At 40.9% G+C, this 26,760-nt stretch overlaps 2 protein-coding genes across 7 annotated transcripts in view; one reads left to right on the top strand and one right to left on the bottom strand.

Moving 5' to 3' along the window:
- The window catches only part of cfap74 (cilia and flagella associated protein 74), a 43,415-nt gene extending 34,920 nt beyond the window's left edge, over window positions 1-8,495 (bottom strand). For 2 of the 3 annotated variants that reach the window (XM_020459342.2, XM_031803989.1), the window contains exons 1-14: window positions 8,335-8,495; window positions 8,014-8,121; window positions 7,621-7,711; window positions 7,147-7,296; window positions 6,628-6,726; window positions 6,186-6,290; window positions 5,668-5,841; window positions 4,978-5,088; window positions 4,681-4,783; window positions 4,060-4,217; window positions 3,715-3,931; window positions 3,283-3,432; window positions 1,987-2,151; window positions 1,746-1,864 (exon numbers count right to left, since the gene is read on the bottom strand). In XM_020459342.2, coding sequence (XP_020314931.1) covers window positions 1,746-1,864; window positions 1,987-2,151; window positions 3,283-3,432; window positions 3,715-3,931; window positions 4,060-4,217; window positions 4,681-4,783; window positions 4,978-5,088; window positions 5,668-5,841; window positions 6,186-6,290; window positions 6,628-6,726; window positions 7,147-7,296; window positions 7,621-7,711; window positions 8,014-8,116 — 1,745 coding nt within the window. In that variant the 5' untranslated portion in view covers window positions 8,117-8,121; window positions 8,335-8,495. The remainder of the gene's footprint in view (window positions 1-1,745; window positions 1,865-1,986; window positions 2,152-3,282; window positions 3,433-3,714; window positions 3,932-4,059; window positions 4,218-4,680; window positions 4,784-4,977; window positions 5,089-5,667; window positions 5,842-6,185; window positions 6,291-6,627; window positions 6,727-7,146; window positions 7,297-7,620; window positions 7,712-8,013; window positions 8,122-8,334) is intronic. The other variant, XM_031803990.1, reaches the window with a different exon arrangement.
- LOC109869291 (gamma-aminobutyric acid type A receptor subunit delta) lies at window positions 7,998-26,489 on the top strand. Of its 4 annotated transcripts, none has more exons than XM_020459345.2 (9): window positions 7,998-8,106; window positions 18,184-18,299; window positions 19,730-19,797; window positions 20,403-20,623; window positions 20,948-21,030; window positions 22,793-22,930; window positions 23,405-23,560; window positions 24,403-24,614; window positions 24,911-26,489. In XM_020459345.2, exons 2-9 carry the CDS (start codon window positions 18,188-18,190, stop codon window positions 25,235-25,237), a joined length of 1,317 nt encoding a protein of 438 aa, XP_020314934.1. In that variant the 5' UTR covers window positions 7,998-8,106; window positions 18,184-18,187; the 3' UTR covers window positions 25,238-26,489. The 4 variants fall into 4 exon arrangements, with proteins under 4 accessions (XP_020314934.1, XP_020314933.1, XP_020314935.1 ...); XM_020459344.2 differs by lacking the exon at window positions 7,998-8,106 and adding an exon at window positions 12,035-12,427; XM_020459346.2 differs by lacking the exons at window positions 7,998-8,106; window positions 18,184-18,299 and adding an exon at window positions 12,052-12,427.
- The last annotated feature ends 271 nt before the right edge of the window (window positions 26,490-26,760 follow it).

Genomic DNA, 26,760 nt, shown 5'->3' with positions numbered 1-26,760 from the left:
AATGCCATATGAAGGCATGGAGGGAGGCAGAGTTTCTAGATAATAAATAAAAATAAATAAATAAATGTTTTCAAAGAAAAAAGAGAACAGTTCACTAGGGATTGAGTGTTGAGTGAGACTATGTTGAAGACGTGTGGTGAACAGTACAGCAAATCAGGCAATATTTACAGTTAGACTAAAAATATATGGCAGGAGCCCATAGGTGCAGTATGACTGCCTGGTATATACATTATCAAACCCTCCTGGGTGACACCGATACTATAACAAATAAATTAGCACTAGGTAGTTCATCAACATTGTTAACACCAAAACATGCCTGATGGCTACATATGGTGCGGTGCCAAAACATGAGTCCTGTCACATTAACCAGAAGAGAGGAGCCATATGACAGATTCTGAGTCAGGTGTCCATTTTGGAACACTCTCTGGCTTAGTCTTAGGCATTAAAAGCACTGAAGGATGTTAGTAAGTCAAATTGTTTATTTAAAAAAATGTTTAAGCTGTAAAAGTGCTGCATTTTAATGTGTATAATGCCTTAGTAATGTTTGGCAGAGCCTGGGCAGTCCACCTAGCAGAGTCCCAGCAGTAAGGCTAAGACATGGCAGAGAGAATCAGCCCTGGCACACACACAGCTATGCTGGGGGGGGGGGGGGGAGTTTGGGAGCCATTTTTTGAATTTCAGGGGGCGTCGAAAGAGCGATGGACGGGCGGCGTGTAAAAATCAGAGCACGTTCTTGGTTAACGTTTGTCTACCGCTGAGCAAATGTTGATTTCAGATACTTAAGCCCTGAACATAATGGTCATTTAAGGCCTTTTAAATAACATTTTAAAAGAATAATCCTCCAAAACAAAATACTAAAATCCACATTACATAACAGTCCCCAATTTATTTTTATCAATCACAACAACCATATTGCTTGCATTATAGTACATTATAGCAATCCATCCCCATTTTCACCAGAAAATCTATTGGGTACAGATCTTTCGGGTACTTAAAACAACATTCCATTAAGGCATTCAAATCTACCTTTTCAAAAGTGATTCTACAGCGTACTATATACCCAATGAAGAATCCTCCTCCTCTGGGTCACAGTACTGGTGGATGATAGGCTGTGGCACTGGCACCTCAGAGTAATGGGTGAGCTGAGCTGAACGGCTCACTGAGAAGTAGAGTGTGTGTGGAGTCGATGTGTGCAGACAGGTCCTGCCAAGGCTCCAACCAACCCAACCACGAGACACTGACTGGGCTCTGAGCAAGCAGCAGCCTGGGAGGACGAGGTTTTAGTTCACTCACCGAGGCAGAAAGAGCAGAGGCCCACGTAACTGCATAAAGTCAGAGTTCTCTCACTATCTCTCTGGAAAGGGATAGAGTGAGTGGTGTGGGACCCATGTGTAACACTCATCCCTCCTTTGTTTTGTGGGTGGGAGGGATGGAGGCTCAGGACAAAGAAACGCATTACCAAAACTGAGCTAGTGTGTAGGCTTTGCGAGGGGGTGGATGATCGAGGGAGAAGTTGTGCGGACCCAACCAAACATCTAGGATCAAATTACCCAACCTTAAATTGTTAATTTGACCATTTGAAGGATTGTAAAACAATTTGACCCTAGACCCATACATTAACTGTTCCGTTTTTCTGAGCATACGAGAAATGAGTACGGTAACAGGTTTTGATCGCTTAGCAAGACAGTTGTTTTCCACTTCTGTTCCAATTTAACCTACCATGGAACTGAGGCTATAACGCTCACCTTATAGAAATGAAATCCATCAGATCCATGGTGACACCAAGTAACTTGCAATAATTGGTTGTGTAGCTGACATTAGTCAAGGTGACCTTCTTCTTGTACACCTGTCCCACATCAAAATCCTGCAACAGTATTTGGATTTGTGAAATACCTGCATGTCATTTTGTCTGAAATGACTGCACAGTATGAAATAACTGCATGTTCTGCAATACAATAAATAGTTACACAATGCAGAACAATGTACCTTGAAGAGGATGATTTCTGGCTTGCTGATGAAAGGTGAGCCTTTAAATTCCTTCCCCTGTATAACTCTTTTACCAGCCACTGGAGGTTTCCCCACCGGCAGCAAAGACATATCTCGTCTCTCTGCTCGCGACTGTAATGATTTAGCATCTTCATTTGGTGTGCTCTGGAAAATCAGGGGGGAAATGAACACCAATTCAGGTCATATTTCAAAGTTGAAAAATATCTATATTGATATACTACAGCTTGAATTTTAAACAAACAGATATAACATTTAGGCATATTTTTCTTTCAAAGCCATATTGGCACAAGAGGGCATGGCCAATGCAACCAACACCATGCCATGGAACAAATGAAATAAACAATATGTTAACAATTATTTAGAGGCAGCAGCTTTAAATTTACAAGTACACGACAGTAGATAAACTCTACAAACAAAACATTAATAGTGTATGATTGTATTTAGTAGTTGCATAATATGTAGTGTACTGTAGAGACTGTAGTTATTGTCTACCAGTGGAGACCGTTCTGAATTCTCATAGACAGGCCATTCATGTCCTGCTCAGTTAATCAAGGCAGGCAAGGCAGCATCCAGACACAAACAGGACAAGACATCAGCCTTTGAGGGAAAGCACAAATGTGATATGCATTTAGGAAAATTGCAGTGATTTCAGTCTCACCCTCAAGAGTTAAGGAGCTGAGTAATTTTGGCCTATGGTCCTTTTCTCATTACAACTCAGCTCCCAATCCAAACCCAACCCAATGTGTCGTGGTGTTATGAGGACATCATTTGCAGAAGTGCATGTGAAAAGTAAAAACCTTTCCGCATGACTTCTCGCACACAGGACTATCTGGCCTGAATGACTGTCATGTTCCGTTGGAGGCTTCCAAGGCACCAGCAAATGAGAAGTGATGTCTGTCGCCATGGATCTCAAGAGTGGGAGAGAGGCAGTAGAGGCAACCCACTGCTGCTGGCTGGGGAGTATTAGAGTAGTTCTAAAGCCGTCCGTTCTCCTGTTCTATAGAATGTGACCGAGAGGTAGCAGTCCCAGTTTAACATTTATTTCTCACTTACTATTTCATAGTTCTCAATGGTCAATTGTGTTTCCAGATTTACCACAAGCCTATAAGGCTTGATTGACTACACTATACAACAAATGACTTATGTTTACTATACTTATGGATATACATTTATTTTGAGATGGAACACAAAAAGGAAATAGAGTTGAGCATCATGTCTAATCTCAATGTGATTGTATTTGCGTGTTGATGATGATGTGTGTTATTAAAATGGTACCTGGTGAACTTGACGTGTCTGGTCCCAGAGGCCAGTGAACTCAGGCTGCGCCAGGCTGTCAGTGAGGCCCTGCTCCTCCTCCAGGTCCCTGCTCTCCTCCTGGTCAGAAAGCTCTGATGAAGAGCTGCTGTCACTAAACACTGTGTCCTGCTGGGAAGGAATGTGAGGGGATGTGTGGATGCTCATGGTTGAAAACAGACACATCAAGCTGTCACAACGTGCCTTCAGTGAGATGTGCAAAACTCTCTGCCCACATACATACATACGCACATGCACACGCATACACACACAAAGAGAGGGTATTAGGTACCCTATTACTGCTGTGAAAAATAGCCAACTATTTATGGAGTTTTCATGTCATGTGTACCAATTTGTTTTATTTGACTCTTGTTTCAGCAGTCTGAATTCTTCATCTGTGATATTTCCACTCACTCGTTTTCTTTCCTCTTCCTTTGTTTTTGCCGGCTGTGGATCAAGGCTCTGAAGGAGCTTCTCTGGAGATCTCTCCTGCCCTGCCAACCTCTCCAACCTCTGGGTGGGAGGGAACAGGAGAGCATGGTGCCTCTTACGTCTCTCTAACAACTCCTCTTCCAGCAGTAACTTGGAGACAATTTCCACCCGTTTGGATTTCTGCTTCTCCTGAAATTCTCTGAAAAATGACAACAACAAGCCATTGTGAGCAAAATAGGATCATGTTTCTCCTTGGCGCGTTATTGTGAGAAGAAAACACCCACTTGTTGAGTGGGAGAGAAAAGTAGATTGATCAGAAGAACACACTCTTTCTTTTGGTGGAATTCCTGGAGCTTTTTCTGTTGGTACATGTACTTGGTGCTGTTGATACCCTGTGTCTGTAGGGACTCTCTCAGCTGTCTCTCCTCCTCCTCTTGTCTCCAAGCCTGGGCTCTGGCCCTCGTCTGTTGGGCTCGCAGGCTCTCCTGGAAACAACACAAATGTAGAGTGAACAAGGTCAAGGAGGGATGACACTTTCCCTTCGTTCCTGAGGACAAAACACAAACTAGGCTTTCAGTAAGAATAATACTGACGCTAGAAATTAAATTCTGCAGTGAGGGCTTCATCACACTGTGTTCACTCCACTAATACAGTAGCAATTGGTCAAGATTATTAAACTACTAAATCGTACAAAGAGGTCCAAAATGTATTCCCAGCTTAATACAGTAAATCAGAACAAATGTCCGTCCATTGGAAGGCAGAAGTAATTGTGTCACCTTGTGTTCATGACAATGTGACGATGCCCATTGCTATTTTCCATTATGCTGGACCCTCAGAAACACGAGCTAGGAGCTGAGGACCAGCGCTATTATCTTAACTCTACTCAATGCTTAAACAATAGCCTTGGGCCGTTTCATGTTCACCCTGAAAAAAGTGTCCACTGCTTACTTGGGTGCATGCAATGTTGGCCTTCAATGACAGGACTGCCTGCATCCTTTTCTGCCTCAGCCCTCGACTCTGCTGCTCCTTCTCTGCCTCTTCCCGATGCATCCTGGACACAAAAGGGACGTAGCGATCACTCAAGAGCGAAGGAGGGTGCATACATTCATTTGATATGATGTTAATTATAAACTTCTATGGGATATCTGGTTATCAACTCTCTTACGAGTTCATAGCTAAGTTCAATACATTCTATATGCTCATTTTATAGGTGTTACCTGTTGATAGGTTGAACACAGCCGTTACCTGTTGATAGTCTCTTTTAGATACAGCGCTGCTTTCTGGCGGCTAGCCTGCGCCAGCTCTGTGGTCCTCTGATAGTCAGTCTCCTCTTCCTTCTGTGTGGCCGCCTGCCTCCTGTTAACAGACAGACAACATCACGTTCAAACGGAAGGAATCTTTACGAATGACAAACAAATTATCTCAGTAACATTAGACTAGCATTTTGTATGTCTATACAGTTAGATTAACCTGGGTCATGACAATATTATGGAAAATGTTATCATAACTACCATGCATGGCACTCTGTATGTAGTCTTTCGTGACAGACATAACGATTAAAATGTAAACGTGATATCTTGTATTGGTATTTATTATGGATCCCCATCAGCAGCTACTCTTACTGGTGTCCAGCAAAAATTAAGGCAGTAATATACATTATAATAAAGAAAATGTATGCATTAAAATAAATGTTACAACATTTTCACAATACATTAACTGTGTGCCCTCTGGCCACTACTCTAGTACAACACACAATCCAGGTGTACGTGTGTGTATGTTATGTATGTTTGTATGTGTGTGTTTGTACCTGTGTGTACAAAGTTTTTGGGTGTCGAGATGACTTTGTATGTGACATTAGTATTGTCTAGTTTGTGTGCAATAAAGTTATGTTGCTCACAAAAAAACGAACAAATCAAAAGGAGTGAGCTGCTTTACGCTTTGAGGCACTGTGTCCGGAGCTGCAGGCTCTGGGTGGAGGTGTATTCCTTCTGCAGCCTGGCCTCTCCTCTCTGGGCCTGCAGCGCCTGGTAGGCCTGCTCGTCCTCCTGCACCTCCACACGGAGGAGGGAGAAACGACCCATTTCCACCTCCACCTGACACATTTCCAGTCTGCAGAGAAAGGGGGAGCGGTTGGATATGAGAGCGAGAGAGAGAGAGAGAGAGAGAGAGAGCGAGAGAGAGAGCGAGAGCTCAAGTCTGCAAGGAAAATGGTTTGTTCTAATGGGAGCTTGTGGCAATTGAATCAAATTGCTCTTGAAAAAGCATCTTGGATGCAACAATAAACATCTGTTTGAAGAAAGAATTCGAATTGCAAGTAGCAGAAGTATTGTAGCTATTTGCCCAACTGGAATAGCACTCAAAGGGTGAATATCTCTTTAGGATAGATAAACTTGGCAGTAACTTTGAAGCCTTATAATGGGGCCTAAATCATGCTGCTGCAGTAGTGTACTCACTCATGTTCCCTCAGAGTGGTGGCCACATGTGACTCCAGCTCCTCCTCTTGCTGTAACTCCTGACACAGGCGCTTGTGCTGGGCTCGGAGGCGAAACACGGCCGCACTGCATGAAAACAAAATGGGTGCTAAGAGACATTGTATTTGTTACCTAAGTGTTGTATAAAAGAAGATCATTATCATCTAATTGTTTTATTTGGATCAAGTCAAAAACAATCCCATTAACATGGGGATAAAGAGGTCATCAGCTGGGGCCATAAATATCAAGCGTCTCAGAGTAGAAGTGCTGACTTAGGACCAGTTTTGCATTTTAGATCACAATTAATAAGATTTCATGGACAGGTGGAGGGGATCCTAGATCATCACTCCTACTCTTAGTCACTTGATACAGTACATACGCCCCCTGACCTGGCTATATCTGGGTTTGCTTTGTTTGTGCCTACCTGTTGTCGTCCTCTTTCTGTTGCTCTATCTCCTCTTCCACTCGAGCTCTCTGCCTCTCCAGCTCAGAAATATGCAGACGGCAAACTTTGAGCTCCTCTCTGGAAACCAAGAAGTAAAGGCAAAACACTGCACTAAATCTACAACAAACTACAATGTGAAAAGCTTTCATTATGGCAGTCACAAGAACATTCAGAGACTGTTAGCAAGCTCATTGGGTGCTTAATGGCTTTCTGTAACACAAATCAACAACAAATGTAGACACATTATCGGAAATGCTTCCTCTTTGGCTGAAATTATTTTTCTTTTAATAGTCAAATCAATGAATTACAGAAACGGTCCCTTGGCTTAGGGCAGGACTAAAAAGGGGGCATTGGAATGTCTTTGGGCAGAACAAATCTTTGATTTGTGTTAAGGTGGCATACAAAGGTCTGATCCTTGCCAAACACAGGCCATGTCCTAAATTAAACTCTATTTCCTTTATAGTGCACTACAAAAGTATTTTGGATGCAAACACAGACCTGGCTTTCAGCACGTTGTGCTCCTTCTGTCGGTGGAAGCAGTCCAGCTGGTCCAGGTTTCTTCTCAGCTTGAACATCCGTGCTGTCTCAGCATAACTCTTCTTTCCACTACGTCCGCCATCCTCCCCAAGGTCGTCATCATTATCCGCACTTTGCAGATTAAAGAGACATTGGCTAAGGTTTGGTGAATGGTCAAGAATGGATCATTATTAATAACATGGAGTAATCTAACAATATAAAGCACACCACTATTAATGTAAAATAATTTCTTGATAATCCTTCATCTCATTCCCAGACACTTGCGCAATAGTCTTGGAATGAGGTTAGATAATAGACAAAATATTATTATAAGTAAAAAGTTAATCATAAGCCAAAAGAGGTATGTTGTATAATAAAGTGGAATATTTAAAGCCGAATTAAAACAGATTTTTCAATTATCAAATCATCTGTCCTCAAAGCAGCAGAGACACCCACCAGTTAGTAGCATCTAACTCTAAAGACAACTCTGCTGCATCCGTTGGTTGTGCTGGGTCCTCTCTGAAGGTCTCCGCTCTTGTGCCTTCATCTGAATTTGTGGGAATATAACTTTATAATGGCTACCTAGCTAGGCTACCGTATGTTTGCATTTGCATGCATTTGTGATTAAGGCCCTACAAGACACATACAGAACAACAAATGTTAGACCCTGATGAAGACAGCTTGTCTGTCGAAACGTTGGATATTGGGTTATTCAATTATTGCATCTGAGCTCCTAGAGTGTGCGACTCTCCTTAAATGTAAGAGTTCTACTCCGCTAGCCAGCACCACGCCTAACAGGTGTGCGTTTCTTTCGCCTCCAGAACAAATGTTAGACCTAGAGTTAGCTACCTCCTGTTTCCTCATCTTTCCAAGTGTCGACTGGAGGATATTCAGAACGAAAGGATGAGATGGAGACTTCCTCTGAAGGACTATCCCTGGCAGGTACGTCCATAAGACCTAAATTGAACAACATTGGTCAACAGAAATAACTTGAAATGACAAAGAGCTCACAGACCTATGAAACATGTTCAGGTAGATAGGCGTTTGCAACAGCCAACCCCGCTAGCTAGCGTTGTACAAACTAACTTGCTAGCGAGCTAACCTGAGTTGAACAAGTAGTGTGCATGTGGCTACTTTAAAATGTTATCTTATCTTGATTGACTGTGTTACCTGGAGATCTTTCTGCAACTTCGAAGTCGCTAAATGTGTAACTTGCAGGCTAGCTACTGTCTTCTCTTGTTTGAACCGTCAAGCCACTGAACAGCCAGCTGCTAAACATGTGTGTTAGTAGTGTTTCCATGGACACCAGAGAGGGGCGGAAGCTATACGGTGAGATGTGTGTGTGGGTTCTTCTCCCCATTTCCTTTTTTTCAAGCCCATATGATGCAATATGAATTTGCATTCAGCAGAGGAAAGGTACAGTAGCTCGTGTGTTAGACTGTCCATATCCTCTATCTGGTATTCTCTCCCTCTCCCTCTTCTCCCCTCATCTTCCCTCAGGAGAGTGGGAGAGCAACACTACAGTAGATCGGTGGGTGAGTGACAGAGACAACTAGAAGAAAAGCTTCTGAGTCATTAAACATTGCCATTTTTCTGTAAATCAGCAGATCCATTAGTTATAAATACAGGTAACTGCCAAAATAAATGAAACACTTGAGTAAATGAAGAATACAAAGTTGGGTAAGTGTACCTATTAAGCCGACCAATCTAAGTTTAGATATTCCCAATGTATACAGCTCTAATTTTCATAAGAAAAGTGGAGATCAAATTAAAGATTGATATCTCATGTGAAGTTTTATGACTTTACTTACACCATTTTGTTTATGTGAGATAAAAAATATTTGATAAAATATGTGAGAAGTCTGGGCTGGGCTTAATGGGTACCGAATGTTCCCTTTAAGCCCATGGGTGTTCCAAATAAGCCCACCTCTTAAATAATCAACTTTAATTCATTTCCATATGTAAAAACTTACAAACTGACATTTCTTATGTAAACTTAAATTATAATAATCTCCCCTAAAGTTATTAAAATAAATGTATCATTACTATTCATCATGTAAGTAGCATTCATAACAGGGGGTGTCCAATCGTATCCACAGAGATCATTTTGGGCCAGGCTTTTGTTCTTGCCAACCAATACACACCTGGTTCAACTAATCAACGAACAATAAACTTCAATCAAGACTTGATTAGTTGAATCAGGTGTGTTACTGCTTGGTTAGAACACAAACCTGCACCCGGATCAGCCTTCAGTGGATAAGATGCCATACATAAACAACTTTTAATTCATTATCTGAAAGCTGGTTCACATTTGCTGTACTCCTATTCTTGTTAATTAGTTAAACGTGTCTTCCTAAAGCCTGTCTGAAGACTGTTTCAAATCTCCCTCTCTACTGTAGTACAAAGGTACATGTGGTGAAAAAAAATGGAAACACCTGGATGAATGCGGGACAACAATATGACAATTGCCCAGCCCTAACTGCACGAGAATTGTCCAATAGTCATCTTCTTGTCCCTCATTTGTTTAATACTTGTAGGTCTTTTATTCCTTCAACCCTGATCTTATTCTCCTCTCTCTGCATCAATGACTACCTGTCCACTCCAAACGTCTTGGAGAGAGTACAAAGGCTTTTAATTGTTCCTAGTTGTTTTTAATCTTGGTAAAGGCACCATGGATAGATGCATAATATGCATAGCTGTAGTTTTGGAGTATTTTAATCAACTTACATCTGACGGAAAAAAAACATTTTATGCTCAGATTTATTGAATATTATGGATATCAACAAACAATCCCCATGTGTTTCAATGCAAATTGGGCTTAATTGGAATTGGAACAGAAATGATTTATGGTAAAAAAGGCAGAATAGCAAAGTTTATTTGGAAACCAATGGTCTGGGGTATAAACGTACACAATATATTACAATATTATACAAAGTTAGTATTGATAATATTGAACAATATTTATTCCATTTGCTACTGTACCCTTTAAAGGTAGACTCAGCTTATTGACTTTGCAACGAGCAGCGAGATATTGAGATGAGCGAGTATCTACACATGTGCATGGGTTTGCTTGACACTGTTCACAGCATGGTAGCCAGAGTACCAAAAGAGCAGAGGAGTTGAGCCTCGCACTTCAATGATCTTAGTTGTTGTGGAAATTAACCCACTATGCTGTTTATTTTCTGCATCTACCTCATAAGGCTGAGTCTACCTTTCAATAAATATCCTAATTCCAGGTTACCTGCCCTCTACGGAGAGGTGCATTACGAGGATTTTGAATTTTCTTTATTCATTTTTTTTAAACAAAGATACACAATGAAATTCATGTTATTGAAACATATTATGTTTATGTTACCATTGTAATAATACAACTGTATAATTTAAGTAGGCTGTACTTGGGACTTGTATTGAAATAAGTAGGCGAACATACAAGTATAATAGCTAGGATGCTTATGATCATATTATGTGAGTGTATTGTCAACAATTTCATGAGTGTCTTGACATTGACATCCAAATGCCTGCCTACAAAAATGTACTACACCCCGCAGTTAAGAGTTAACTTGAGGGAGAGTATAGCCTGAGTCATAAAATCAACTTATATCATTTTGACCTACATGCAATCCACCTCAATCATGACTTCTTTGGGCAGCTCTGAGCGGCTTATGCAAGATCATTATTTGAATTTCATCCTTAGGTTTAATGGACTGTGAATCATTGGTGTGAGACTCTTCGCCCATTTTGTTTTTAAATGCATTGATTATCTAAATTTAACTGACTAACCATGTTAGTTAGAAGATTGCCTTCTGTGTCATAGGACCTTGACAAAAAAACAAAAAGGGAGGCTGAGGCGTTAAATTCTGATGTAAATGTTCACTCACTGAAGAATTTATTATGTTACTTTTGAAAGATTATAATGAACATCTTACATGTATTTTTTCTGGACTGATAAAAATCAACACCAGCTCAGCAGAATTTTTGTTCAGGGTTTGAAGTGCAAGCTGGAAGAAAAAGAAAGATAACATCTTGGGGTTTATGTAAATTTGGTAGCCTATGCAGGAAGCCATTTTTTGTCTGTATAGGCATACAAACAATTTCTAAAATGCAATAACTCCTGATTTTGATCCTAATCTATGTCACTATGCACAAAGCCCCAAAAGAAACAGATTTGCTGACACATGAGGGAACAGGCAAGGCATGTGACCTTAGAGGGGCAAAGCAGATAACCACCCTTTACAAGAGTAGATTATGCCACCAGGAGAGGAGCGAGAGAGAATATCCATCCAATCTACTGTATTGTGTAGCATACTGTAGGCCTATAGCTTAATATTAAGTGTTGCAACAATCCATGTTGAAAATCCTCAGGGAAGCAAACAGTGTTTTTATTTCTGAATCACTTCCTGCTTCCCTTGGGTGGAGCAAATGAAACCAGGGCAGGTGCATTGTTATGAAAATACTTTCGTCACAAAATGGGGGAAATGTGATATCTGAAAATGTAATTGTTTATTTACCACAAATTATTTACTACATAAAAATGTTAGCATAAAAATACTTCTTTTTTTTTGCCTACATCATAAAGGTCTATTTTGAATAGACTGGAGTGAACTTGTATGTATACCTGGTTCTTACCACATAGTAAAAACAGATTTATAAAGGCATTTTCTAGGCCAAAATAGGGGTACAGTGACTATTGTTGGATGCGTAATATTAATGAATCTATTGTTAGTTTTGATTGAACAAAACGAATAGGCTTGTGCAGATGACAATAATACTGAAAGTTTATAAAATCGATTATATCTGTTGTATTTTTTCTTGCCTCGAGTTTTACAGTGGAGACGCGTTTTCATGCGTGGACGATTTAATCTGACGTTGCTCAGCGAGCAGGCAACGCAGTGAGAGGCAGTTTAGTGTGGTCCTCTCTCTCGAGCAAGTGCTGCGAAAGGGGAGCGCAAGAGTACGCTCCAGTTAACTAGACTGCTGTTGTCGTCTGAGCAAAGAGTTGACTCTGTGCGTTCTGTACGCTGGGCTGGGACAGGGACAAGAAGAGGCACGCGTGTGTGAGCAGATCATGAGTCATCACAACAGTTTACTTAATCATGATCTTCCTCCACATTATGGGACGGTAGGAACACAGTTTGTGCGATCCCCTTCGGTTATTTGATCGTTTCTTGTTGTGGGAACTTTGGCCAGCTGTTGAAATGGACATGATAACTTTCATGTTGGCGAGCCTTGCCCTCCTGAATATCAGGGACAACATTTTCACCAGGTAAGATAACCCTATTATAGGCTACGGCTCTTTTGACTAGGGTTACGGAGGAGACTTTCCCAGAAGCTTCACTAAGGATTTAATAGAATTTTGTTTTTTTGGAATAGCCTATATTATTAAATTAGGGACAATTTTTGGTAATAATAGCCTACTTTGCCCTTATTTTGTAGGTCAGCTGTTGCTATGTTCCGATTTATCCTAACATATATAGCCTACTGACCGTTTAGATGACTCTCAAAGCTTTTAGTCAATTTCTGCAAGTGTTTTCAGATTTTGAATTATATTTACAACACAATAAGCACATTGAGGCTATAACATATGTTTCTGATGTAGCCTAGATAATGTGTTGATGGAAACTAATTCCTAACCTACCTTTTTTTGATTTGTCCAATTTGCGTGAAATGAGCTGATTACAAATGAATTCTAAAACCTGATGACTTCACTGCAATAGCAGAGGAATAGCCTACTCAATGCCCACGTACTGTATGTACCATTTGAGCAGTTAGTTACAGCTTAAGTGCTGTGGGGCCCATCATCAACATAGACATCCATGCTGATCATACGTTCATAGTAAAGATAACGAGATAGAGGCAATCGTGAAGTGGATATGTGGTAAATAATGTTACATTCTATCATGTGTGACATATGTGTGTACAAAGTCACACCATAACTTAAAATGAGTTGTTACTAGTAATGAGATGATTATAACAACAGCATGTTGTTACGTAGTCATTTTATAATTGATTTTTCATAGCATTGTAATGAAATTGAGTGGTCTTTGTTATAACACAAGTCGAATGAGGAACAGTTTCTATATACACTCTTATACTTACAAAAAACAGTCAACCCCATAATAACTATGCAGTGACAATGCAAATACTTTGCGATTACTGCCTCCACAAGGTTATTGTAATAGTCCGTATACATCCATTTTTGCAAGTTGCCTCTTGACATCAGAATGACACACATCCATCCTGGTCGTGTCATTGCAACAGTCTCTAAACTGTAAACTGTTGAGGTATGTTCAGTTACACAAGTGTTGCAAACTGTCCCAGTTCAAAAGGTTGTACAAGGTTGTGAATCCTGGTAGCGTCCTGCCACTCCTGACAACACATACCAGCAGAGGGTGTAATTGTTATTAGAATATGATCTTTCGCAGGTTTTTCTGAGATGTGTGTGTCAAATTGAAGATATATTATCCTCGCTTCGTGAACTTGATGCATTAGAATTTTTATTTGCCACTATACGATCCCCCACATTTTAATTTGTGAGTGTTTTTGAGTAGCAATCTGACAGTGCCTCATCTCTCATTTCCAAACCTTTTAGAAACAAAATTCAAAACATTTTCTTGAACATGGCTACTTGACGATGTGTTTAAAAAATAATCATAATTTAAAGTCAGAATCGGGCCTGGCAAAATATTTCACCTTTGGTGTCAGTCACAGCTGTCCTTAAATGGATTCAGGTGACATGCACCATACCCTTGGTTGTGATAATCCTTAGAAGTTACCCCTCTTCTGGATAAATCCTCTTCAATGTAAGGCTGCATATACACGTCATTGAAAATAAGAATTTGTTCTTAACTGACTTGCCTTGTTAAAATAAAGGTAAACATTTTTTTGTCTAAAGACCAATTAGAGGGAAAAGATTGGAATAGGCTACCTGTGTTAACACAGCCTATTGAGGGCAAATGTTTAAATGGCAGACAGTTTTCACTGCAATGTGATCTCACTTTTTTTTGTCACATTTTTGTCATTTTAAAATATTTAACATTTAGGATTAATGTTTCATATAGTGTGTCCTGTAGTGCAGTTTATTTTACTCACACAAGTCCTAGGCCTAGTAAAATTTAAGCCTTTTATTTCTATTTTTTTAACCTTTTTAAATAGGCAAGTCAGTTAAGAACACCTTCTTATTTACAGTGACTGCCTAGGAACAGTTGGTTAACTGTCTTGTTCAGGGGCAGACCGACAGACCTTGTCAGCTCGGGGAGTCGATCAAGCAACCTTTCAGTTACTGGCCCAATGCTCTAACCACTAGGCTACCTGCCGTCCCATTATTAAATATCTGCATTTAAAGGAAAACTGGTGGTTGTTGCAGTACTACTGGAAGTAGTCCAGAAATGCAAAGTTGAAAGAGGTTCAAGGAAAAACATCACAAATATTCAAATGTGAGAATGAATTCATTCTTGTTGGTTTACTGGGGTAGCAGTGGCATAGTTAGTGACCTTTCGCCTTGTCTTGGCAGTCTCTTATGCCCTACTGGAAGACATGGTGGCACCATAGGCTACATACCCTTAGTATGTCCTTAATGGATGCTCCATATGTGCAAATCAGGCAGATGCTATCGCTGAGGGGTCCAGATATGCTCTAGCCAAATGGCTGCGGGATCAGCAGTGGAACAAAGCACAGTTACACTACATTGTGTTTGTGGTGGAAAGGCCACAGTACGTAGAGAGAGCTTTCAGCTTAGAGAAGCTATAGAATTAATTTGGCTAATCAAGGTTGGAAATGACAGAGCTTGAATGTGCCATATCTATGCAATGCCACAATTTCATGTCTGTACAGTTTCTCTACTGATTGGCATTCAAAAAGCTGCAGATTTAATTAGCCAGCTTTACATGCTGTCAACATTCAGGATTTACAACATAAACAAAAAATGCAAGGATGACTAGTGCAAATCTCCCTCTCTGTTCTCAGGTACAAATTGATGTCATTGTATGAAGCAAATTAAGCTTGTTACTGCTGGGGCTACATTACAAGGCTTTTATATTTCTATCCGAGGCAAGAAAGTCTGTTTCTTTTGTGTTTAGTCTTCTTCACCTCAGCTCTCAGTGGCTGTATCTGAAATGGCATCCTATTCTCTTTCTTGTGCACTAACAATGTCAAAAAGTAGTGCACTATATTATAGGGAATAGGCTGCCATTTCGGACATACCCAGTTTGTTATAGCTGGTAAACAGATGGTTAGCGAAGCAGGGCCTCGGGAGATCCTGCTAATGAACTGAAATTAAAGACTAAGAGGAACAACATCGACGGGAAATTGACTTTGAACTGTTTGAACAGAGAGTGGAGGGGTGAGAGAGCGGGCCTTGCACGTTTACAGAAACCCCCTCGAGACTAATCAAATGCTCAGTTCCATTAGCATTTCATGACATCACATTTCCTTTGCTGAGGGCATCATGTAGCCTGTGGTGTGGTGCTATACACTGCACTGAAGTTACTATAGGTAGACCTACAAGAGGAAGTCAGTATGTAGCCATTAGCCGAGACAGCACCACTTTAAACAGGTCCCATCACTTTATCAGTTAGGTTATTAAGTTAGAACACCTAGTTGTCAAAGAGGAAGGCCACAAATGGAGGCACCTATGGGATATTCCAATATCAATAGCATACCAGTTAGAATGAAGAAATGTATTGGGCATGCACTCTAAATAAGTGGTATGCTACTGTGGATATTGGAACTTAGTCAGGCTGTTTTTATTTTTGCTCATTTGCCTATATCTTTACAGGACCAACTGAACCAAAATCCGGAGTATTGTAACAAACTTTGTTAAACTCTTTGGATTTTGTTTAGGTGGCATATGTTCTGCACAGTCACATTTCTATTTGACCTCACAGGTTCAGCACATTGGGAGTTTCTGAAGATATGATTTCAATCACTTTCTAACTATTCTATACGAAACCTTCCATACATGTTTGCCCATGGTAGAAGTGGTCAGAAAGTTACTTTTTGGACCTGAATGCCAAAACATTCAGGAGATAGAAATGCTCAAAGTTGACCAATTTTTGCATACCCCACTCTACCATGAGACATCCATGTGTTCATCACTGAAAAAGATAAACGGTTGAGTTTGATATAATGTGAAAGCTTACAAACAGGGTTGTCAAAAGATTGTCTTTTTTTTTTAGGTTTTAATGTCAATTATTCAAGAGTATGCTGTGTCTCAACTGTGTCACAACCGATGACGGGCACAACACAAACACCTCAGTGTAACGGCTCTCTTCTATCTCCTCCTCTGACGAAGAGGTAGAACAAGGATCGGACCAAAATGCAGCGTGATGATGATTCATGATTTATTTAATTGAAGGAAAACCCTATACAAGCAGAAACTACAAAAATAACGAAATGAAATAACGAAAACCGAAACAGCCCTATCAGGTGCAAACACAAAGACAGGAACAATCACCCACGAAAACACTCACAGAATATGGCTGCCTAAATATGGTTCCCAATCAGAGACAACGATAATCACCTGACTCTGATTAAGAATCGCCTCAGGCAGCCATAGACTACGTAGACACCCCACAAAACCCCTAAGACAAAAACACACCACAATAACCCATGACCAAATAATTAAAGAAAACACAAAATACTAAGACCAAGGCGTGACACTCAGATGATGTAAAATAGCTACAGCATTTGTGAAAAATTGCACAAAAGAATTTGCTAAAAGAATATGCAAAATGTGTGAACTTTGAGCACCTCTATCTGAACGTTTTGGCATTCAGGTCCAAAAAGTTCCTTTCTGACCACTTCCATCATTGGCAAATATGTATGGAAGGTTTCGTTCAAACCAAAAGGGGTGCTGTCAGAAATGGATTGAAATCATATGGAACGACCCAACAGCTACCTCTGAATATAGAAGCTGCTAATTAGGCTAGTGATAGACTACAGCTGTCAATCACATGGAGACAGTTCATTTGATGTATTAATTCAGTCAATGTTCTCATCTATTTATGTCATAGGATGTGATTAAAACCCCAGAATACAAGCGAAAAAAAACATTCCATGGTTTTAAAAGACAAAATAAAAAAAATGTCTGGTACATTTCAGGAGTATGTTTTAGCTACTATGTAACGACTATGAACAAAGGGGTAACATGTCAAAAGGGATTTATTCGTTTGAATATTGTCCGGGGAAACACCTCTGCATGTCCTGAGTGCTGTCTGTCCTCTTACGATACTCTCTCTTGTCCCTTTTGAAACCAGTGGTCTGTTCAGGAGGGTGCAATGTTACTAAACTTTATTCAACTAGACATGCATTTAGAACATATCACTATGATTGTCAGTCAGGTAGAATAAGGAATTTCTATCTGCAGCGGTTTGAACATTTTACATCACTAATTACAACACATAGTAAGTTAGATCAGAGTCAGAGTAAGACAATTGGCCCTTTGTCTCATCCAAGAGTCCACAGAGTGAGCCCTCATAGTAGCTAACACTGCCTTCTGGTGGTCAGTTTCTGTGTGCACTGTGTCCAGTCAGTAGCAGCACATATAAGATTGGGGTCAGGAGTGCTGATCTATTATCAGTTTAGCCTTTATATTATAATTAATAATATTTCATAGACAAGACAAGATTACATAGATAGGGAATGATCCCAGATCTGCACTACTACTCTGAGACGCTTAATGAGTATGTGTCTTGAAGCTGAGAACACAAGTCAAGGGTTTATGAACTGCAACTTAGCCCAGAAATGTGTGGAATATGAAGCTCTCAAGTGAGATAGTTTTGTCCATTATTCCAAAATCCCTAATGGATAATAGGCACTTTGTAATAATGTATTATTGTAATAAGTTTGCTCTTTTCTTTCATATCCTCCAAGGATAATTGCATGCCCACCGATCTTGATCGCAAATCTATGTTCAACATGAAAATGCTAATACTGTCTTTGCCTCTTTAGCTTTCTTCCTTCAGAGCTTCTCTAGTGCTGTGGACGCAGAGTGCTCAAGTGTGCTGTGTTTGTTCCCTATAGGGCCATGCTGAGTGACATTGGGGACTATATAGGTTCAGACATACAAATTTCCTGGTTGCCTAATCTGGATGAGTTAATGAAGGGCTATGCGCGAAATTTTCGCCCTGGGATAGGAGGTGAGTATGAGATCTACTGCTCGTGGCATTGGGTTGCATTTCACCCCCTCACATTTACAGTCATTCTTAGCATAGCAAGAACCAGGTATATAGGACTTAAGCATTTTGAAAATCACACTCAAATGATTTTGACTCCTCTCAAAATCAATCGTATTAAATTCCCCTGCCCCCATTTTGTCATTTTTAGATCCTATTTTAAATAAATATTTACCCCTATGTAAATAAAAGGTTTGAATCTATTAAAATCTATTAAAAGCATTTGTGTTTGAACGTGACGCAAAAGACTACAAACAAAAGCAATTAAGCGTTGGAATGAGTTTGCAGAAGGGATTATTTAAATGATGCTTTGGAAATGGAAGATGTGCGTAGTGTTGCGAGAGAAAAGAAAGGAGCGTTGCTGGAGAATGCCTGCCAAATGTGAAACATCCAATGTCCACAGCATTAGATTTCTCAACCTCACAGCTTAACTCAGCTAAGCAGAGGTGAAAAAGCTTTGTCGATATAAGAACCACCACAATGTCAGGCCTAGTGAACCAGCAACAAGGCCACTACACACCTGTAGCTCAACATTATGCTCAACAATGATCAATAGTCCCACTCCCTCCTTACTTCCTCTCATAAATAAGATGAGATAACATCTCCCTCATATATTATTTAAGCGCTTAGACAGCTACCATAAAGCCCTACTGATGGGCTATCTAAGGCCATTGAAGAATCATGCACATCAGTTGGTGTGGTCTTACTCTGTCTATTCAATTCACATCCCTTCACCATTTCAAATTAGAAGGAAAGTGGTACAATCATAGGTGTCTAGAATCTAAACAAAGAAGTGTAACACTGAGCCTCTCCCAAAGGGTCACTAGTCAAAATGAGCTAGGTTTTAGTGACAGGCTAAGGGATTATGGATTGCAATTAGTTTTAAAATCCTCCAAAATGAGTTTCATTGACTTTGACTGTCCTCCCACTTGTCAATGCTGATGACTGCTATCTCTATGGTGGGTAGGATAATGGCTATAGAATACAATTTGACGTAAATGGTTATGGGATAAGTGCTGAATGGTGGAGAATGGTAATGTATGATTCCTTAATGTTTGGAATAAATAGCCTTTCAGTTCTGCTTCGGTGATCCTGATCTCCCTCCCTTTAGATTTCCTTCAAGTGTCCACGATCTCAGCAGCACAAATCATGCGTATCATCGAGCAAACTACAAAAGAATGCTAGCTATGTATGCACTTCTAAATACAACACCACTGCACAAGCCCATGAGACCCCCAATGTCATGTGTATGAATGTACATAGTGCTATGTCACTTCCAGTAGAGAAATGTTAAGTGGGGTGGCCATTGATCCTTATCTAGGGGTGTCTTTGGGGTGGAGGGAGGGAGGGAGGGAGTGAGCGATTGTTTTCTTTTCTCACTTCTTTTCCCACAGGCCCACCCGTGAATGTTGCCATGGCTATTGAAGTAGCCAGTATTGACCACATCTCTGAAGCCAACATGGTAATGTATAAATTCACCTGCAGGCCTTTATACAAAATGGTTGCCATATTTCACTGCTACTGTTCTGTTGCAGTAAAACTAAATGTGAAACTACCACTTATGTGTCATCCACATCAGCCAATAGGGATTCAGACAGAGCATGAATCTTATGAAAGGTATCCTTCCTTCCTCCCTTGAGGTATTCAACAGATTCAACCAGGTTGGATTGGTGAAAAGCAATAGTCTTGTAACCTATATTTCTCTTAACTAATAGCGTTCAGATCAGTGATTACCCTAGGGAAAGTATTAAAGGAGACATTTGAAAAGTATTGAAACAGGCCTTTATCCATCTCCTATTCTCCTAGCTACAGTACTGCCCTAAGTCTCAACGTGATCCACCACTCAGTCTCGTACCAGAGTTGGCAATGCCCTTGGCTCAGCTTTGTCCCTGTGTGTGTCTGTGTGTGTCTGTCTGTCTGTCTGTCTGTCTGTCTGTCTGTCTGTCTGTCTGTCTGTCTGTCTGTCTGTCTGTCTGTCTGTCTGTCTGTCTGTCTGTCTGTGTGTGCATGTGTCTGCGCGTATGTATATGCCTACTCTTGTTGTTACCGTGTGTGACTGCTTGGCAGGAGTACACCATGACCATTTTCCTGCGTCAGAGCTGGCGGGACGACCGCCTGTCCTACAACCACACCAACAAGACCCTGGGGCTGGATAGCCGCTTCGTGGATAAACTCTGGCTGCCCGACACCTTCATTGTCAACGCCAAATCCGCCTGGTTCCATGACGTCACCGTGGAGAACAAGCTGATTCGCCTGCAGCCTGATGGGGTCATCCTTTACAGCAGCCGGTGAGGAGTGGGAGAGTGGGGAGGGGAGAGGAATGAGGGGAATGGGGAGGAGAGAGGTGGATATAATGTGTGAGGAATAGGAGCATAGATCGAGTAGGAAAGAAGGAGGAAATGGGTAGGAGAGATGGACGGCATGGGAGGAGGGAGAGAAGAAAAGGGTGTGGGCTGGCGAGGCCCTTTAACGATTGATTTGCCGTGGCCTGAAGTTAAGGCTATATAATGCCTAATGATAATGTCAAAGTGAGAATGACTAGGGCCTACCGTTACGGGTCAAGTTACTATTGTGGTTGAAGTGGGTGTTTACTAAATGACTTGTTCTCTCAGGATCACCTCGACTGTGGCATGTGACATGGACCTGACCAAATACCCCATGGATGAGCAGGAGTGTATGCTGGACCTAGAAAGCTGTGGGTTGACTTATATCACTTACATAGACTTGTATCTCTTTATATGATCTCAATACCGATAGTCTGTCATGTTCCCTACCACTCTTAATTGACCATTACGATCACATATTTGTGATCATTGTTGAGTGGTCCCTGCAGCGTACCATCGCAAATATGTGATTGGAACAGTAGCAACAGAACATATGATGCAACAAATGCATCTAAACAGCATTGTTGTCTGAAAAGCATCTAAACAATGTGTTGTACTGATGGGTAATAAAGGTCTACACAACTTTATTCCTCCTGTAAAAGATAAATGCAAACTTCCTCATCCAAACATCACACGGAACACATCCATAGCCAAACTCTTTCCATAACAGCTAGACTTGTTTACGATGTACCACATCTCTGGTGAGCACAAGGGATAAATGTAATATTGTTTAGAAAAGAGATGCGTGTCAGCTAAGCTAACAGCAGCTAAATTCTATATAATGGCAGCCATGTATGTTTATGTTAACTCCTTAATCCTAGAATGCCATTCACTATAGAACGCAAATGAACAAAGTCAAAGATGCCTGAGCCCATTGCCTGAAAAATATGAACTTAGTTTGGCCACTTTTAAGCATATTACACATATTTGATGTACTTGTTACAGTGTATACAATAACCGGAGCACATTATTTGACAAGTTGTTTACCGTTTTTGACAGATCACAAAGCAAATCAAATGTTATCACCCCAAATACCAGCCTACTGTCTAGCTTCATGATTTGGCCTCGTATTTTTACGAGTTCCCTGTTGCCTTAAAAGTTGTTAGAAAATAAAACTTGTTAGGAAATGATTTGAAATTGACAAGTTGAAACATAGCCTATAGATAATTAGCAGGCAGCATGCCTTGGTTTGAGTGCAGCATGGGTTAACTGTCCTGTGAGTGCATTCTGACATCACAGCATAAAAAAACTCAGGCTGGGGTGACCTTTAGAGATATTTGGAACTCACAAGTGAAAAGGTTAATGGATGGCTCTCAATAGTCTACAGCAGGGGTGTCAAACATACAAATCATCCCGCTAGGGGGTCTAATCCAGGCCGTGGGTGGTTGGAGTTTTTAACTTTTTTAGAATTTTTTGTTAGAATAGTTTTATTTTGGGCGGGGGTGGGAGACTCTAATCGAAATGGTGTAGATATGATAATGGACCTACATTCGTACAGTTTCTTGACTGTCCATCTCGCTAATAATCAGCAAAATAAAGCTAGACAGTCAGGGAGAATTGTAAATTCCCAAAACGATGGATAGAGGATCACCGAGGAAATATAACGAATTGTCAGTACGGCCCTCCAGAAGGTCGATTGCGGCCCCCGGGTCAAAGTGAGTTCCCTTGCTTTACAACATGACTATTGATTTCCCAATTCGAAGTAAAGGTGGTTTTATTTTCTTCCTGGTACAGTAGTTCATTGATCAATTCATCTCATTGATTGGACAGATAAATCCCACACCTGAAACAGTCTCTTATTAAACTTAAGGGATCAACCTGCCGGCTCTACTGAGAATACAGAAGAGGACAGGAAAACACTTTAGACTACTCCCAGTGTCTGTAGAGCTGCATGTAGGCCATAATATAAAGGGAAATTGTGTACCACGAGTACCAGAAGCAAGGCTAGGGTCAATTCCTTACACATACATTTAATATTCCAATGATACTCCATTGTTGTTGGGACGAATATTGGTTGACTGCTTGTTTGTTGACTGTTTGTTTGTTGACTGCTTGTTTGTTTGACTGTTCCAGATGGCTACTCCTCAGAGGACATTGTGTACCACTGGTCTGAGAGTCAGATACACATCCATGGACTGGACAAACTGGAGCTCTCCCAGTTCACCATCATCGACTACAAATTTGTCACGGAGACGCTGAACTTCAAATCCGGTGAGCTTCCCCCACGTATCCTCATTTCACTATCACCATGGTTACTCTACTTAACAGCCAGTGGGATGTTCATGAAATTTCTCTTCATTTCTATACAGAGCACTTCTTTCACTTCTTTCACTGTACACAACTCTCCATTTTGAGTCATGCTTTTGAATGTTGTCTTACCATGCCTCTTGTGTAAGAGAGACCCTAGGTCTTTTTAACTAATATGTTTTGAACTCAGACACCTCTGTGGGCATGTTCTATGCACAGACAGAATGGCTCATGTTATTCAGAGAGGATGTGCCCCCTCCTCTGAGTCGGGTTCCTCTAAAGATGTATTCCTTCTTGGGACATTTTCCTTGTAATTTGCTCTTTGGGGTCTTGGTCGGGTTACTGTAGGACTTTGTGACAATTGTTAATATAAAAAGCGCTTTATAAATCATTTTGACTGATTGAAAAGCTAATGCTGGTCTACTTTTTCACGCCAAGCCGGACGTTTCCCGCGGCTCAGCCTTCGCTTCCAGCTGAGACGTAACCGAGGCGTCTACATCATTCAGTCCTACATGCCCTCCATCCTATTGGTTGCCATGTCCTGGGTGTCCTTCTGGATCAGCCAAACAGCAGTCCCGGCTCGGGTATCCCTGGGTTAGTATCATGTTAAGAATATTCTGTTAGTGATATTGGGGGCGTAGTCTGCAAGCTAGTCGGCCTGGAATGCGGCTATTAGCTTGCTGTGAGTATGTTAGTAGGGAAATGACAGGGAAAACACATATTCAATGAGACAGCAAGAATTCAAAGTGAACTGAATGTGTCTACTTGTACATTGACCTAGAATTTGAAGAAAATAAAGTGCATTACCATTGAGAAGTATATTCATAGTTATGTGATATGCATGATGACAAATTATATTTGATTAATGAAAAAGGTGAAACCCTCATCACAGTTCAAGTTGTAGATTCTTATCTTAGGTTGTTTGTGTTGTGTAAACCAAAAACAATCCTTAATAAATATAAAATAGAGGAAGAAAATGTTTTCCATCTTAAAGGTGCAATCAGCAGTTGCTACATCAGTTTATGGACTTATAAATTAATAATATGTACCAATTGATTATTGAATAATATAACTTATACATGCCTCATGAGCTTAGTTCAACTGTCGTACCCCATCAGAACCCGAAATAAAAAGTTTGTTTCACGCCAAAGTTTGTGAACAATGTAAATGTAAACAAACACTCTATGGCCTCAAAACATGGTTAAAACTATACTTTTGATATCATAGATGGTCAGTCCTTGCATCCATAGCACTGTCTATGTCATTTTTCCAGGCCTGGAATAGGGAGGGGATTACGATGATTATTTCTACTGCTGATTGCTGCTATTTCACTTTCACTTTTTTATTTAACTTTATTTCACATCAACGATTGAGTGTGGACCTTCCTCTTTTCTATTCAAAACAAATATGTAATTTCCATATATATTTTGGTAAAGGGATCACCACTGTGCTCACCATGACGACTCTGATGGTGAGCGCCCGCTCATCTCTCCCTCGAGCCTCGGCCATCAAAGCGCTGGATGTCTACTTCTGGATCTGCTATGTGTTTGTGTTCGCCGCGCTCATAGAGTATGCCTTCGCTCACTACAACGCTGACTACAGGCTCAAAGAGAAGGCCAAGAGCAAGGCCAACAAGATGAGCTCCGAGGTAAGAAGGGAGGACAACACTTGCCCAACTGTGGTGTTCCCCAAGGTTTAGTGGTAGGCCCGTTCCTCATTTGACCCATTTATACCACAACATTCATTCAATGTTCACATATTGTTCAAGGGACATTGGGTTGACACAATAGGTGCAAACAATGTGAGTAGGAACCTACAAGCACTTGCATTTTTAACATGCACAATTTCCTTTGGGTTCCTTTGGTGTGAGGTAAAGATACTTCACAAAGGAATTGACTGTTGTAGCCTTTCTCTATTGACATATCTCTCTCTCTGCTTCTCCAGTCAGTCGTAAAGAATGGGAAACAGGCCATGGTGCTCTTCTCCCTGTCCGTGGCTGGAATGAACCAGGGCCTGATGGTGTCCAGTCGCCGTCCGCAGCGCTCCGGCGCCGAGACCGCCGAGGAGGAGGACGTGGAGCCCAGGAGGGTGCGGGGGACCACAGCGTCAGAGGAGAGAGAAGAGGATAAGAAGTGCTGTAGTTGTTGTTCCAAGTGCTGTTGCGCTTGCAAGCCCCTCCAAGCTGACACCATAGATGTCTACGCCAGGGCTGTGTTCCCCGCCACCTTCGCCATCGTCAATGTGATCTACTGGGTGGCGTACACCATGTGAGTTGGGAGGACTAAGGATGGACAGGCTGGCACCACCAAGGACGGGAGTACTGTACATAGAGGAAAATCATGCCGCTTTGAATCCTGGGACTTATATAGGGGCACCGATGTAAACAAGGCTTCCTTAAGAAGAACTGGATTTACGTAGAATATGGTGAAGTAGGGACCTGGTAAATAGCAGATAAAGTACAGTGAATGGACGAACAAAATCAGATCAGGTATATGGATATGTTCTGAAGTACAAGTTATGTACAAGGGAGCCTTGAGGGGTAGTCGATGTCTTCTCCTCAGTGAGGCTCACTGTATGGTAGTCCAGCTGCTGACTTTTATCTCCAAAAACCTTCACTAGCCACCCAAACTCTACTGCTGCAAGATACTGATTGCTGCCCACTAAGCCATAGCAATGGACTGACGTTCAGCTATGTCCTTTTACTGTACATGTATGAACTCTGCTCACACCAGCAACATACACAGCACACTAATGTGTCATTGCTGAAAACTAATATGCACAACAACTGTTGTTCGCTTAACTCACAAACACATCTCATGTGATGGACTAACTGTTGAAAACAAAAACATGTCCAGACTTCATGATGATAAGATGCGGTGTAGTCTATTTGGCTGCAGGGCTTATTCTCCCCACCGCCCCTCTTCCCCTCCACCATCCCACTGCCTTCCCCCACTTCTCTTTTTTCTCCTATAATTCCTCCACCCGTTTTTCCTCTCCAGTTTGATTTGGGCTTCAGAGCATCTTATCTCCTCCTGCCAGGTCTTCCTGTTTCCTGATTATTATTATCATTATTAAAGGACTTCCTCCACTACCTGTGTATCTCCACACTGGAAATGTTCACTTTGGAGTTTTAATGCTTCGGCTTAAAGTTTTGGAACAGTTGTTTCTCATGATTGTCTCTAGAATATCTGCCTTTTTCTCAAAAATCCAAATGTCCAAATAGCCTCATTGCAGGCGTTATGGATTCACTAAGAGCATCAAGAAGCTTCCACGTCTATTTTTTTTAGCTACAATACATTTCATATTCAGTGATCCCCTTTATGAAATCAACTCAAGTTTGAGGAATAGACTAATTTGAGGCATGGTGAATAATTTAATCCGATATCCAGATTATGCACTTTGAAATATGTGCAGTATTTATAATTCAGATGATCTCAGGCAGCATGTCCCTTTGTGTATGTAACAGAAGAACTGGAACCTCATGGGGGTATAACATACTGGTTATAAAATAATGAACACTGTGGTCCCCTAGAAGTCATTGCAGAATCAGGTGTGCATGATGTACATGTATATACATGATGAAGTAAATACTAAGTTGCATCTCTAACCAGGAATAAGATAGTGGTTTATTTGCAGTACGGTTATTACTGCTTATTACCTGTTATTACTGCTTACTAGTACTTCTACTGGTTGTTGTCTGTATGGTTAGGAAGTACCATACAAACTATTGTAACCTCCTAGCTATATTCCCTTAGTGATCAAATCAAATTACATTTATTTATAAAGCCCTTTTT

The sequence above is a fragment of the Oncorhynchus kisutch genome, linkage group LG24 (genome assembly GCF_002021735.2).
Source record: "Oncorhynchus kisutch isolate 150728-3 linkage group LG24, Okis_V2, whole genome shotgun sequence".
Taxonomy (NCBI): domain Eukaryota; kingdom Metazoa; phylum Chordata; class Actinopteri; order Salmoniformes; family Salmonidae; genus Oncorhynchus; species Oncorhynchus kisutch.
The sequence above is the reverse complement of the archived record's forward strand: the minus strand, read 5'-3'. Positions and strand labels throughout refer to the sequence as shown.